A 14,579-nucleotide genomic window follows, 5' to 3' on the forward strand; every position below is an offset into this window, starting at 1 on the left:
GAGCTGTCTGCAATGTCCGTGCCAACATCATCAGAAACGGATTGCAACGAGTCGAGTAATTCGGAACCGGTCGTCGTGAAGCCGATCATCCATAATTCATGGTTGGCATTAAATACGACGTCAAAAGAACTGGACTTGGTCAAAAAAGAGCCGAATGATGACAGCTCCATCTCAACGCAGGACTCGTCGGACGAAAACTCATCCTTTTTCCAATTCTTTCGTGGAATCCACAGCGATTACCTAGAATTGCCGGCAAGGAAACAAAGACCATTTAAGCGAAAATGTTTAAATTACTTACATGAGCTGCTGGATGAGGAAGAAAACGATCAGACAATGCCAGAATATACGCACCCAGTCAACGTGTTGAACCTGTCCAACGCAGGCCACGACGACAGTGACGACGACAAAGACGTTAAGCCCGTAGTGGGGGACGGATGCGTCCTTCCCAATATCTGATACTATTGTAAGGCAATATGTGGATACGATTCGACGGATGTTTTTGATGCTTACTTGTGTGAAACATCCATTAGCATACAAGTTCCCAAGATATATGTTAGTCAGTAATTAAATATTATATTATATGTTTAGTACATAAGTTTCGTGTTATTTTTGTACCAGACACGGTTGTAAATCGATGTATATTGCTTGCTCATATGATCCTTCAATTGTTACGTGACAAATGAGGTTTACAAACTTAACTTTAAACCTGAATTCTTGAAATTACTTTTATAATTAAAATGTGTATAAGTATGCATTATAATTCAGATGTACGTTTTGTTTACTGGTAGTGTATCTGTGTAGTCGACACACACTCTCTAATCATTTCACCGGCACTCAAAGCCAATGCTGATGTTTTCCAATAAGAAGAGAGTATGAGCCAATTTTAGGCATAAGAGATATGAACTCTGATTTCACAAATTAAATAATTTGGCTATATACTACGAGTATAACTTACAACACTACTGTCCTCGCGAGTGTTAGAATGGTTATATATATACAGATGAGCCATAATATAAAAAATTGTAAATTTAAAATATTTGTTTTTATGTTTGTATTTAATTTGATTAATGTTTAGATATGTTAAATAAATATATACATGTATAAATGCTGCCTATCCCTACTGTATATATAGAAGTAACATATAATTGACTCATCACAAGATCTCGAAACTATTGGTCTATTTGACTTGCAATAAAATTTAGCGTAGATACTCCTTTCGCGATATGACCCGTACGAAGTCGGGATGGGCAGCTAGTTCCTTTTTTATGCTATTGTTGTATCACTACGGGTTGTTATTTTTTTAGTCTAAATTTTTGGATTGCAAATTGATGACAAACATTTGCATTGAACTCTACGATGCCAACTTCTTCGTTGAATCGGAGTTTGTGTTTTTGAAAAGTCTTCCTAGATGCGATTAGTTTTCGTGGGATTCGCTTGCAGCGATTTTTTAGTACGAATAAATACAGAATGTCATAAGGAAATGGGTTTTATTACAATTGTCCACATTTTGATTGATCTGCCTAATGTTTTGGAGTCACATGTGCTATTTCTATAGTGGATACGACATTGTAATTGCACTTGAAGTTTAAAATCTTAGAATTTTCACATTTCATAAATTTGCCAGTGAACATGGTCAATATGGACCTACTTATGTGTTTATTAGATGAATACTTGTGCAATAAAATAACACCAATTTATTTTATCAAAGCGCTTCCGTCTGTTCTATAAATAAATAATATATATATATATGTAAATATACATGATTGATAAATAATATTTCACCGTACAAAATGGTACAAATACATTTCATAAGCCAATAAAATATCCTTCAATCACCGACATGTCGTCACGCTGCCAAGCAACAATCATAAGTTATTTATCTCAATAAATTGCCTGCACAGCATACATATATAATAGAAAACGTTTCCATCATCAGATCGCGTTCAATAACGTTGTTATTACAACGAAATACCGCTTCCAGTCGTCAGGTATCGAAATATTTGTCATATCGAATGACCGAGTCTGACAGCGCTGTGAGCGCTCTTATAAAATAAGCACCGCTGTCACTCGAGCGAGGGATTGTGGATATGGAAGGGGTTTAAGCGCAGGCAGCGCTGTAGAGTGTCAGTGTCATTCAAGCGACATGCGACGTTGCTAGCGAGCAGGCGAGCTGCGGCCCGAGCGAGCGAGTTGGCAGCGCCGCGCCCCGCCCGTTCTGCGGCAATGAATTGAAATGTGGAACGGCCGACGTCGTATTTGGATAAAATCACAAATAACAATTCGTAGTTAAACGATAAATTATAAGTTTCCTGCTATAACATTAGCTACGAATTATTCCTATAATAAACATGTACACTATCTTATTTGAGTATAATAAAAATTGGTCATTTAATTATAATTAAGTATACAATTAAAATATTTTTTAATAAATAAAAACTTTAAACTTTATTTTGAATATATTTTTTCAAGAACATAATTTGAAGTCATGAATTAAAATCGATCAAGGGGGAAATATAATCTGATGTATTTATAAGATAAATATCTGTATAGATTTATTATGGCACTTCTATTTATATTCACTCAATGGTAAACCACGCCGTACACCGAGTGCGATGAGCGATACGACCATCTATTACCATTCAAAGCGGCAACGCCGCGCATCGCTTTCCTTAGCGCAGTATAGCTAGCGCCTCGCATGGGGAGGACGCGTTCGCGCTCGAACGCATTTTATATACGAAAAGGTTCTTTGTTGTGTTGAGATCACGCAATAATGAATGCGAGAGAATACAGAGAGAAATTAATTGATGAAGTGAAAAAGTACCCAGTGTTGTACGACACAAACCACGAGAACCATCGCGATATCGATGTCAGAGACCGTTGTTGGCAGGAAATATCCGAGCGTCTCGGGGCTAACTGTAAGTACCTACTCTATCCGCTTAATAATAAGGTCGATACTTGGATGTCGTAATAAGTTAAGCTATATTCCAGGCCATTAAAAGATATAAGCGACTTTATGGCTTTGGTTTAAGTGTTGCGTTCGCGTAGCAAGTTTAATATGGAGTGTCTTCAGTGCCTCTATTCACGCATCACAGATAATAAACTCGTGATTGTTTTCATTTTACGTTGATTATTGACGGCAATAGTTATGTTTTCGATCGTTTTGTTGTATAAAGTGTTTTTTGTTGTTGTAAATTCACAATAAATGCTTAAACTTCGTTTTTATATTCTATGAATAATAAATTTCTTTTACAATTAAACGATATTCGAAATTGTTTGACACGCGTGATTTTAAACAATACAAAATATTTTTTCTGTCGTTTTGGCTTGAGAATATATAGAAGAAATATCTTTTATAATAATAGGATCACATAAGTTACAATAAAATCCACCGATAGCTCTCTATGTCAGACACTTTTAAATAAGTATTCTTTTGTATTCATTTTAAAAACATTTTTAATTTATATTCGCTTACTCGAGAAGACAACAATCAACAATGTTCCCTTAATACATGCATAGAAACAAACATTCGAAACACATACCACTCTAATGGATATCTGGATCTATATGGATCGTATGGACAAAAATACAATTTAAAAATGTATTACTCACACCTCGAATAACCTCCAGTTAATATCACACATCCTATCAGTCAACTTGTAATTAATCTCTTATTGACCTTTTCTGAATGATAATGATAATGATACTGATACGATATATGTAGTTTCTCAATGAACTGAAAACTTATACTTTAGTTTTAAATTATTTCATTTATGATAGAATTACAAATTTTCTCATTTTATATTAATGAAATTTTTAGTTAGTTAGCTATTAATCGTGTGTCTGTACACAAAAAATCATTACTACTCTGACCGGTGCTGGGATTAAATAGTAGATTTTTTCTTTATTCTTAACAAACCCAGGCCAACGAAGTCAGGTCCAAGAACGTATTATGGTCATACAGAAATAGCTGGGCTATAAATAATAAGATTTTGAATAGGAAATCTTTGAATATAATGTATATAACATAACATCAACAGGCGAAGTATTAAAACGCGAATGGAAGATCCTCCGCGACTCCCTTCGACAATCCCTCAAGAAAAGCGACAAGGGCGTTACGACTAAAGCAGGATTGCCCTGCAAGAAATGGCGTTTCCAGAATAGGATGTCCTTTGTTCTACCGTACATGACGATGAGGCCGTAAGTATTTTGATTGATAATTGTACACCAGTAATAACAGAATTGTTTTGAATACTATCTAGACACGCGGTAGCGTGTCAGCCAAGTTCGAGGAACAGAACTGGCGAGCAGCACCGTGTGTAATATTACACGAACCATTTGGAGCCACTTTTGATATCCTCATAACTCAAAAACTATTTGCCATAAACGTGTCAAATTTATTACGGTTCATATATTAAGACTTGCGAGATACATATGTGTTCCAAATTTTATAAACGCATCTCAAACGGTTATTTAGATATTAACGTCTAAAAATCGTCATTTTTATCACTGACTGACCTATAGATCAAAACTATTACCTACTTCCAGGTGACCTAGAAAGTTCAAATTTGGCATGCAGGTAGATAATTAGGCCAATACAAAGGAAATCTGAAACTGGTAAATTTTTATAATTTTTCATTTTATTGGGTCTATTAGGAACACTTATATACTTAGTTCCTGTAATAACTGTAAAAAAAAGATGTAAGAACCAGCAACCAAAACTTATGACAGCCGGTCTTAATGTGGATTTTAAGGTCTTCGCGTGAATATATAACGAGTTGAATACCACCCTTAATTTTTTTAAATCCAAATATTTCCGTTTTAGTACTTATGAGTATAGTCGACTTTCGTATTTATTACGTTATTAAATGGCATTTAACGCACATCAATGGCGCAAAATCATTATACTTTAAAAAATAATAATAATAGGCATTTCGGTACACAGCGGGATAGGAGCGTTGCAATAAAACCTTGACGCGGACGTGTCCGAGCGAGTGGCAACCGCGCTCATAAGAATTATTCCAATGCCTTCCGATGGAAGCTGCCTAGTCTATTTGATTGCATATTCTTTGTTTGATTATACTAGTATACAACAAAAAATAGGTTTCGTGAGACTGTAGTAGAGTATGTATATCGGAACTGGGACGATTTAAGTGTGTACTCTAGCGCTACAAACGGGGATCCTTATTGCTCGGAAAAACAGTATTGAGCAAGCATGCTGATGTCGGCAAAGGACTGGTGAATGGGTCCAATGGAAAAATAGAGAAGGTACATTGGGACGTCGACAACAGCAATAGCGCACGTAACAATTCAAATTAAACATAATTTAATTTGCGAACTAGAAGTCAGAACCAAGTTTCCGATATTAAGTAATGTATACGTTCAAAGGAAACAATTCTCTATTTGCTTAGCATATTCTACTACTATCCACAAATCACAAGGCCTTCGCCTTGACAGTGCTCTTCTCGACATAGGCTTCTCTATATTTAGTAAAGAGCAGGCTTACGTTGGCCTCTCCAGAGTTAAAACCTTAGATGGAGTACATCTTATCAATTTAGGTCCAAGTCAGATCAAGGCACAAGTAGAGTACAACCGTCTGCGCACGTTATACCGCCCCGACTTGGCCAAATTAAGTATAAACAGAAAACGCGTAAAAAAAATCCGCAATTCACTCGAACATTTCAGAGGTACAAGAAAATATAGAACGTATCACAAAAAAGACAATTATACCCCGTAAACGTAGGAAAATAGAATAGTTTAACAAAAACCATTTGGTATTAATTTTGTTATTAATAAGTACCTACTAATAATTTATATACAAAAATAAGTGATATCCCATCAAAAACATAAATGTAAAAATATGAGAACTAGCCAAGACAGACCTTAGGCTACAATATATTATCCTAAGTTATAAGAAGAAATGATATTTTATGTAGTTATAAATAAATTTCAGGAAGGACCATTGAACTTCGCACCCATTTAGATCTCACTTCTTTTGTCGTTGAAGTCAACTACCAAGGTAGATATCATAATATTGGACTTGGCTCTCATTTTTACATTTATGTTTTTGATGGGATACTATACTACACTATTACTTTGCATTTTTTTTAATTATCAGTCATATAATATTTCACATTAGGGTGTAAGAACAGCGTTTATATCAATTAATTAAGGGATGCTTCCAGGAACCGTCGTTCGTTAAGGAGAGATATCAAATTGGACGATACTGAAGCCCAATCCGACCAGGACCAGGAGTCGGAAGTGTGGGACCCGGGCAACAGCGACCAAGACTCCTTGGACTTATACTTCGCCAGCGTCTGCCAAAGCACAAAGAGGCTACCAAAGAAATACCAGAATCTGATCAAGAAGCAAGTACTGGAGGTGTTGCTCAGGGTCGAGGAGCAAGTCGAAGCAGAGTCGGGGGAGTCCAAAATGACAGTGTACAAAAACTCTGAATAAAAAAACAGCCTCTCTTAACTTTAATTACTCCGCCGAGTGGAAATCTGATGAGACTCCCTGTTTATAGAAATTATTCCAGTAATAAATGTTTAGTGTAATTTTAAATAGTGATGTGAGTCTTCTGAATAGTGACTGGTTTCTAATGTGCGGTAAAACTCGGTAACGAGGTTTATCAGATGTCATGTAGTGTCTGCGATGAAGGTTTTAGCTATATAACGTAAGTAATTGTATCCGTAACCATCTTAAAGTCGGTAAGTAATCTGTAACGTAGAGTTTGTTGTCGAATATCAATATGTGATGGTTTGTTTGTTTCGATAGATTTTTTAATAAATTATTATTTTCAGTAAAATATATGAACATTTTATTTTCTTTTTCTGATAAAATGTATTAAGCTTCATATATATTAGCTTATTATATTTTTATTGCCTGTAAATAGATATTCGTTAATGGCTAGGGCTTCCCTGAGAACAATAACCATTACTTTGTGTTGGAAAGCAACCAAACAAGCTGATCTGGACAAATCATTCTTACTGTCCATGCTGAACAAGTCAACACCAAAAAACTGGAATGACAGCAGCCACACTAGTCTTACCTACTTAACCTTTAATCGAACGCGATGATTCCACATAATAAAGCTTATCTTTAAACACAATCCATATATTTAATCTAAATTTTCTTTCATAAAATACTTAATGTTTACTTATCAATAAGCAGTGATCCATCAGCGTTATTATTTCTCAAAATTAGGTGTAAGCCCAAAAAATTGTCGTCCTTGGTACTTTTATCAGTTCCAACATTCTCGTCCGCAGCCTACAGGATACACCTACAGCCTACGCGACTCCGCGACCCAATTCGCGCTCGATCGAGCGAGCGAACCAAATTGAAATATTTACAGGGCTAATATTATTTACCGAGATTTATTTACTCCTACCGAATTTTGGTAAGTAAATTGCTATTTCGGGGTAAACGACATACGTAATATGTATTTGTTTTGACATATTAATCTTAATGTCGAGATCTCGATATCCTTGCTGTATATAAGCTGTTGTTTACCTGATCCATAAATTATATTGTAAAAGTCGTTATTGCAGATTACGGAGGATCAGATGAGTCCAATTATTGTTACTGTCATGTCCTTCATTTTTGTTTAAAGTTCATTTCGTGTTCGGCGGTGAAGGTAAAATTATGTGTTTTCCACACCCCGCATTAGAGCAGGGGTCTAGAATAATTTCCAAACTTTCTCCTTAACAGGAGACGCGTGTTTCACTCTGCCGTTAGGCATGGTTTTACTTTTACAGACCGTTACTTATATGTATATTTAATCGTCAGTATGGTTTAATTCAAAAAAATGTTTTAACACATTATCATGTATTTCATCTATTTTGGCAACTAAAAAAGAAACGGCACCTTCAGTGAATTAACCTGGAGTTGAAACTTTATTGTGTCAGACATGTATGCATATAAAAGACAGCTGTAGCGAGTGAGGATGTGTAACCTCCACGTATCGCCGGCATCAAGTCGTCTGTAGTCGTCTGTACTCCGGACATTATGCCGCGTCACGCGCGCTCGGCGCAGATTAACTAGATCCCAATAATTTGTTCATTTTCCCGTCCCTCCTTGTGTTTCGTTGGTCTTTTACAGATTCTGTGTTATGTCCGTTTTGCGGTCAATATTGTTATTAAATCGCGTTACTTCATGAGATTTTTTATACTCTTCCAAAATTAAATTCGAAATTCGTGTTTATTAAAATATACGCATAAAGAAAACGTTTGAAAAATATTAAGTTGCTCTAAGTAAAAGATTACTAGAAGTTTTAATAAGTACCTGTTTAGTAAAATCTTTATTTCGAGCCGATATAAATCAGTGCCCTCAACATGTGAAGCTTAACCGATGATTGTGGGTTCAAGCCCGGACGTCTGTTGATTTTTCATGTACTTAATTGCTGTTCATGATCGCGTGTTCGATAAAGAAAAACGTCGAGAGGAAACCTGCATGTGGCGAATGAGATTCTTCGATCCGATAAGAGCAGCGCGGTAGAATAATCTCCAAACTTTCTTAAGAGGAGGGAAGGATTTTGTGAGACACTTACAGGCTTTATTGACATTACTATACAAATATTATATAATAAATTTGCTGAAGTAAGCTTAACTAATTAGTTTATAAGTAACCCTCTGGAAATCCATCCAAGGAAAATGAAATAAAAGCATATTTATATCTATAGTACAATGCTTAAGAGCTTATATGGTTGAATGTGTTCATCTCAGAAATTGCCATTCCGATCTGATCTTTAGATTTTTACTTTATATAACCTATATATATATATCATAACAAACAATGTAGTTTGTAATTGTTGACACATAAATGTTATAGTAGTATGTATTTTCTTATGTATTTTATATGAGAAAGATAGTAACGAATGAGTTGCTTGGCGTTTCTTATGGGGACTATATACATGTATGTTTGTACATCGGTGCGGAGATAGCTCCACACTCAATTTAACGCCGTATCATGACGATTCAAAAAGGGCTTTAAGAGCCTACTCGAGAAAGAATATTATGATTTTTATTCGCCTGTATCCGTGACAGGAAAGTAAGTATATATTTTACATCAAATATAACCGTTCCCAGAAACATTGACTTGCGTTTGCTAAATATAGCTGCTGAGGGTCGTATTCTATGAGTGCTCATCATATTGTATGTGCTTATATTATATGTTCATTTTTTATTTCTCTTCTTATATGACTTTCTTTGTAAAAGTAATCCCAAGACACGTTCGAGGATATGTTAGGCAAATACAGAAGCTAAAGGAGAAACCTTTGTAAGCTATTTCAAGGAAGCGAGTGACGCTGTGGGTTGAACGCCCTGAAAATCGTATTTGCAAATTGACTGCTATTTGCGAAGGCGAGGGATTTCAAGTTACATAATACTCGATTTCCGCCCGGTTTGCCGTTTCCCAAAGCCAGAGTTCTCTGAAATAGGTTTCATTTGTATTGATTTCTCTAACACAAAGCGGGCGGACCCCGAGCTAACAAATTGCAACTGTCACTATGTGGTTATGGCCTCCTTGTACCCAGCCGCACGAAACCTTACGATACTTACCAAACCTGCACGCCATTCTCGCCCCTACATCTCGATCGTTGTGAACATAATCCCGTGTGGTAAATAAGCATCGACTCCAACACGTTCCTCGCGTAACGAACAGCAAAAACAAAGATATAAATATTATCAATCGCCAGTTTATTACTTATATATCGATATCGTAGGGAGACAACAATTGCAAGATAAATAATCGGGCCGCGATGTCGTCATTATTGCTCGCTCGTGAATCATCGGCAGTTTCCGGCGACGTCCGCCCCCTCTGGCCCGCTCTATCGCGTGGCCACACTACTGGGTTTCCTGAAGGGCGGACGCACACCCCATAAATTATATCGATAAACGCTTTACGAGAAGCACTCTTGCTTTTTGTTTAATGACGTTTAAACTATTGCGTTCCGGTATCGCTCAGGAAATTACACGGTGACATATATTTTTGTCATTTAAGTGAGGCACATATCTACTGTCCTGATTAAAATTTTTAAGTGCTTAATGTTTTTCAACTTTATATAATAAATAAAATAAGAATTAATTTAATATTTTTTAATCTTTGCAAAAAAATAACACTAAGCATGTATGTATTAAATGGGTTAACCTAAAAGGGTATTTGCTTTAGCTTTAAATTTATACAACATAACTACACAGACCGGAATAATAAATTGCGTGTATGTTTCCGTGTATCCGTTACAGCGAGCACACGTGTAATAAAAGCACGTTACCTCGTAAACTTATTCCCGAAATAGTTTTAGTTCGTTCAGCTAGTTTCGATATGCAAAACAGGAAGTTCGATTCGAAACCGAGCCATTATCGTCACTTCGCGGAGAATACACGCGGGCATCAAACCTGTCATACCCACGTCATAACATTTATAGGCAATTAACGGAATCTCGTTTCATGGGACAATTTGCGAGTTGTAAATCAATTGAAATGACTATCATTTAAGTGTCCGTTACAGAGATAGACGTGTAATTACAGACCAACAATGGTCGCTTCACGGGACTGTCCGCGCATATTTGAAATTGCGATATTGAATGAGTTTGTTTTCAAGTGAGTCTGGGTAGCTCGAACGACACACGGGCTAACTAGCGATGTGAAATTCGCAGTGTCCTGACACCCGGGTGTTTTGGCCCCTAAGACTTGGTTTGACAAGAAAATAGTAGGTGCTATTAATTTTTTACATATTTTTGATTCAGCAACAGTAACTGACGCACATTGTACAATGTGCGCGGCGAACGGACTTGAACCTAACCTACATAAAATCGATTTTAAAGTATAATCTTCGCTCTACACGAAAGACTTCGACATAGTACCATCTATAAGAATTTATTAAATGTGTTAGAATGTATACAATGTAAAATAACTGAATAAGGAAATTGCAACCATGGCTCAGTGGCGTAGGTTCAGTGGTAACGAAACATTGATAGGTGTGCAGTAACCGACTTTGTGTCGTGTATGGGGTTCGAGTTCTGTGCTATTGTAAATCGCACCTGCGTGGACATGGCGCACCATGAACAAATTTACATTTATAACAAAATTAATAAAAGTTTTGATTAAATTAATAAGTTTTTGAATCTTTTGTCCCGTTATCTTTGAATTTGTGTATATTCGTGTAAAGGTATCTGAAAGTATATTCGAATGGATTCAGCTGCACACGCGTTTAACATTATTTTGGACAACATTATCAAACAAAGCGGAAATAGTGACCACTCTCTCACCGATCTCTCAGCCTCTAGACAAACAAACATCATTTAACAGGACGGAACTTGTATGCAGCGGACTTTTCCTTATTGAATTTTGGATGAAAAGTGAGTTTAATGCTTCTACGCATTCTGCCAAGTCAAAATTAAGATCCACGAAAGTAGTAAGTAATAGAAATCGGAAGTAAAACTAAGAACGGATCAAGAATAATTCTTTAAGAACTGCTAATATCCGTAGAACTACAATAATCATTATATGAATAGGAACGAGACAAGGATTTACTCCAATTTTATGCATGAATTATATTAAAAGATATATAATTAACTTGCAGCTAGTAGTACCTAAACTTGTGATAAGTATATTAGATACTGTGATTCCTATATTAATACAATTATACATAAAGTATTCGTAGTAAGTACATTTAGTAGGTAACGTTACCGAGACGAGAGAAAATAAACCTTAACTTCACATTTCCGACTTTCATCCGTATCGTCGCGGATTAAGGTCTATATTAGGTTGCCAGTCATGTAATGCATTGTTTACTGTAATTGTGGCATTGTTTTTCTATTAAGGTTATGTATTTGAAACCCAAATCATGTCTGACCTTTCGTATTGTAAAAATAGCCGAGGATAGCAATTTTTCAATCTGTCCTATTGACCTTTGTTTAATGGAATAACCTTCGACGGTGCTTCATTTATTTGTACTTTGGACTAAATATACTCGTTAAAATAAAATTCAATAATTTGAGATAGACGATAGTTTTTTTTAATAATTAACTTTGTAGGTAACGGAAAGAAGCAAATGCTCGGTTGGTGAGTTTCTCTAGAGCTAAAATCCGTCATTGCAAACAGTACGCACTCGTTCACAATTTGATGAGTATTCAAATAAAAACTTCTGAATAATGATAATACTAATCTTACAATATTATATCGAATGAAAAACTCTATCGTAAAGAACCGGCTAGAAACTCGGTAGTTACTCTTTTCCACCGATTAAATTATGTAATTATTTTAAATATAATATAATTATTATTTGTCCTGCATCAAAACCAACGAATAACTTTAAGCATCTATGTATTATTTTAAGAAGTAACATCAAATTTTAATTTATCAATTGGCTATGTTTAAAGCTTTGTTTAGGTTGGCTCGTACGGACACTTTTATTGCTATTTTATAAGAATAATTTAAAAATCAAAGGTCGAACGGTACGATAATGTAATATTTATTAATATTACAAAGATTTCTGATTCCGAACGATTTCCTAAAATAAACAGAATCAAAACAGAAGAACCGTCAAATAAATCGATAGTTACACTTTTCCAGAATTTCGAAATCAACGAATGCTGGAGCTTGTGTGAATGTTGTGGACGACTGTACAAGTACAAGCTCTAACTATGGGGACTACACACACACACACAGCTTAAACATCAAAGCAGCATGGACACTAAATACAATAGACGCAGGTTGAAACCCTAATACTGGCTTCGTTTTTATAATATTATTAAAGTGTACAATCATAAGTACATGATTTATGTTACTAAATATAATATACTTTAAAGTAAACTGCCTTGTAGTCTAATGAAAAGAGTATTCGGCTACAGATTTGAGCTGTGCTGTAAAGAAAGTCTCATTTCCAGCCAGGAATGATGAAGTGGTTGGTTTGACTCGCCTCAGAAAATATGTCGAAAAGTGCCACTGCGCGATCGACAGACGAGCGGACGACGTCTTCTGCGCAGTTAACTAACATTCGTTGAGATGATTATAGTCGCCGAATTTCGGTTAGGAGGCTTATTAGGAATACATACTTGGAATGGTTCAAATCGTTTAATATCGTTGACCAGCGCTTTATGAAATCAAACCAGAAAACTCATCTTATATAACTATACTTTTTTAATACGTAGACTGGTGTTGCTAGCACAATTTGTGGACTATCATTTATCCCAGGAGCTCTAGATAATTAAAATGCGTATCAATCAAATGCTCCACGATGTAGAGCACGTCGAAGAACTTATGAAGGCAGTGTGTGTACCATATCATTTGTTCGTGTACTCGCTTCCAGCTGCGCATTTTGCTAGCGATGGTGAACACGCGTCTGCTGTCCATGACGATCTGTTCCAACCTATTTAAATATGTACATCTATTATAATAGACGTTTACCTCGATGAGGATACCTAAATAGCCCAGTAACTCGAGCAAGTATCGCTAAATTTTCATTTGCTTAATTAGTGTTTATACATCTTAAGATCGGCGACGAAGAAAAACATTGTGAGGAAAAAGGCATCATCTTCCGGATGAGTTTCTTCCAAATGATAACCAGAATGAGGGATTAATCTCCAAAAGTTCTTCTGAAGACGAGAGGAGGTCATTGCCCAGCAGTTAGACCTTTAATTAATAATTTAAAAATACGGCAATTTAATTTTACCTGTCAAATGTAAATGCCATTCTTAACGAGGCATCGTCTTTGTACTTTTTCAGTATTGGGTCCAAATTTCTGATGTGATCCTGAGCATCATATAACGACTGCCTCATCAAATCTAAAATCTTGAGTTTCAAATCTATTATTGGTGGAGGATAAAATCTGGGTCGGGGAGTCCGAAGAACCTGTTTCTCGTCTTCCTCTCTTCTAAAGCCGTAATCGTTGATGAAAGTACGTAGATCAACGGAGAGTTCATCGTCAGATATGTTTTTACCATTTTTTATTTTAGTTTCTAAAGATTTTTCTAAATTGGAAATGTCATATGCAGACACAAAATTGTACATTTGTAAATCTGAAAAGAAAATAATGACAGCGACTTAAAAATATTTATATTTGGAGAATAATACTTCGACTGCAGTAAGGTGGACCTCGTCGTAATGGGCAAAGTGCTCGGTCTGTTACGACGACAGCTCGAGTTTATTCCGTTACGCTAATCCCCAGCGCTTTGGTGTATGCACGAGTGCAGAGTTTCATCCGACACATGCTGATGAAACATTAAGCACTAAATTAATTATAAACACAAATTAGGCGATTTCCCTTATCAGATTAAACGCGATAATTTAAAACCGCAGATCGCGGGTTTGTCCTTAGGCTGCGCTGGATTTTAGATGCCTAACTTATTATTTGTACTTATCGACCTCAAATAAACATTTTCAAGGGATCGTTTCACTTCAAAAATAACCCAATAACGTTTTTACAGTGGTTAAGACGATTAACTGTACAAATGTTTCAATGTTTTATAACTCACAAGCTACGACAGCAAATATCATTTTGCAATGCTCTCCGGCTGCAAAATTTATCGCTTTGCTTAATTACGTGTTTTATGAGCTATATAATTAGCCGGTTGCTTGCATCTT

At 35.9% G+C, this 14,579-nt stretch overlaps 1 protein-coding gene across 2 annotated transcripts; it reads left to right on the forward strand.

Annotated features, from left to right (window-relative positions):
- The first annotated feature begins 2,521 nt into the window (after positions 1–2,521).
- Positions 2,522–6,756, forward strand: LOC113404357 (uncharacterized). 2 transcript variants are annotated; one of them, XM_064217583.1, is made up of 3 exons: positions 2,522–2,915; positions 4,038–4,197; positions 6,171–6,756. In XM_064217583.1, exons 1-3 carry the CDS (start codon positions 2,771–2,773, stop codon positions 6,454–6,456), a joined length of 591 nt encoding a protein of 196 aa, XP_064073653.1. In that variant the 5' UTR covers positions 2,522–2,770; the 3' UTR covers positions 6,457–6,756. The 2 variants fall into 2 exon arrangements, with proteins under 2 accessions (XP_064073653.1, XP_064073654.1); XM_064217584.1 differs by having other exon boundaries at positions 2,525–2,915; positions 6,183–6,751.
- Positions 6,757–14,579: the final 7,823 nt, after the last annotated feature.

This window comes from Vanessa tameamea, chromosome 17, assembly GCF_037043105.1.
Source record: "Vanessa tameamea isolate UH-Manoa-2023 chromosome 17, ilVanTame1 primary haplotype, whole genome shotgun sequence".
In the NCBI taxonomy this organism is placed as follows: Eukaryota; Metazoa; Arthropoda; class Insecta; order Lepidoptera; family Nymphalidae; genus Vanessa; species Vanessa tameamea.

Bases quoted from the DNA above. Each gene is read 5' to 3' on its own strand.
- LOC113404357 (XM_064217583.1), top strand. From the start codon at position 2,771: ATGAATGCGAGAGAATACAGAGAGAAATTAATTGATGAAGTGAAAAAG. The intron at 2,916-4,037 runs GTAAGTACCTAC...TAACATCAACAG, and splicing joins CGAGCGTCTCGGGGCTAACT to GCGAAGTATTAAAACGCGAA. The intron at 4,198-6,170 runs GTAAGTATTTTG...CAATTAATTAAG, and splicing joins CCGTACATGACGATGAGGCC to GGATGCTTCCAGGAACCGTC.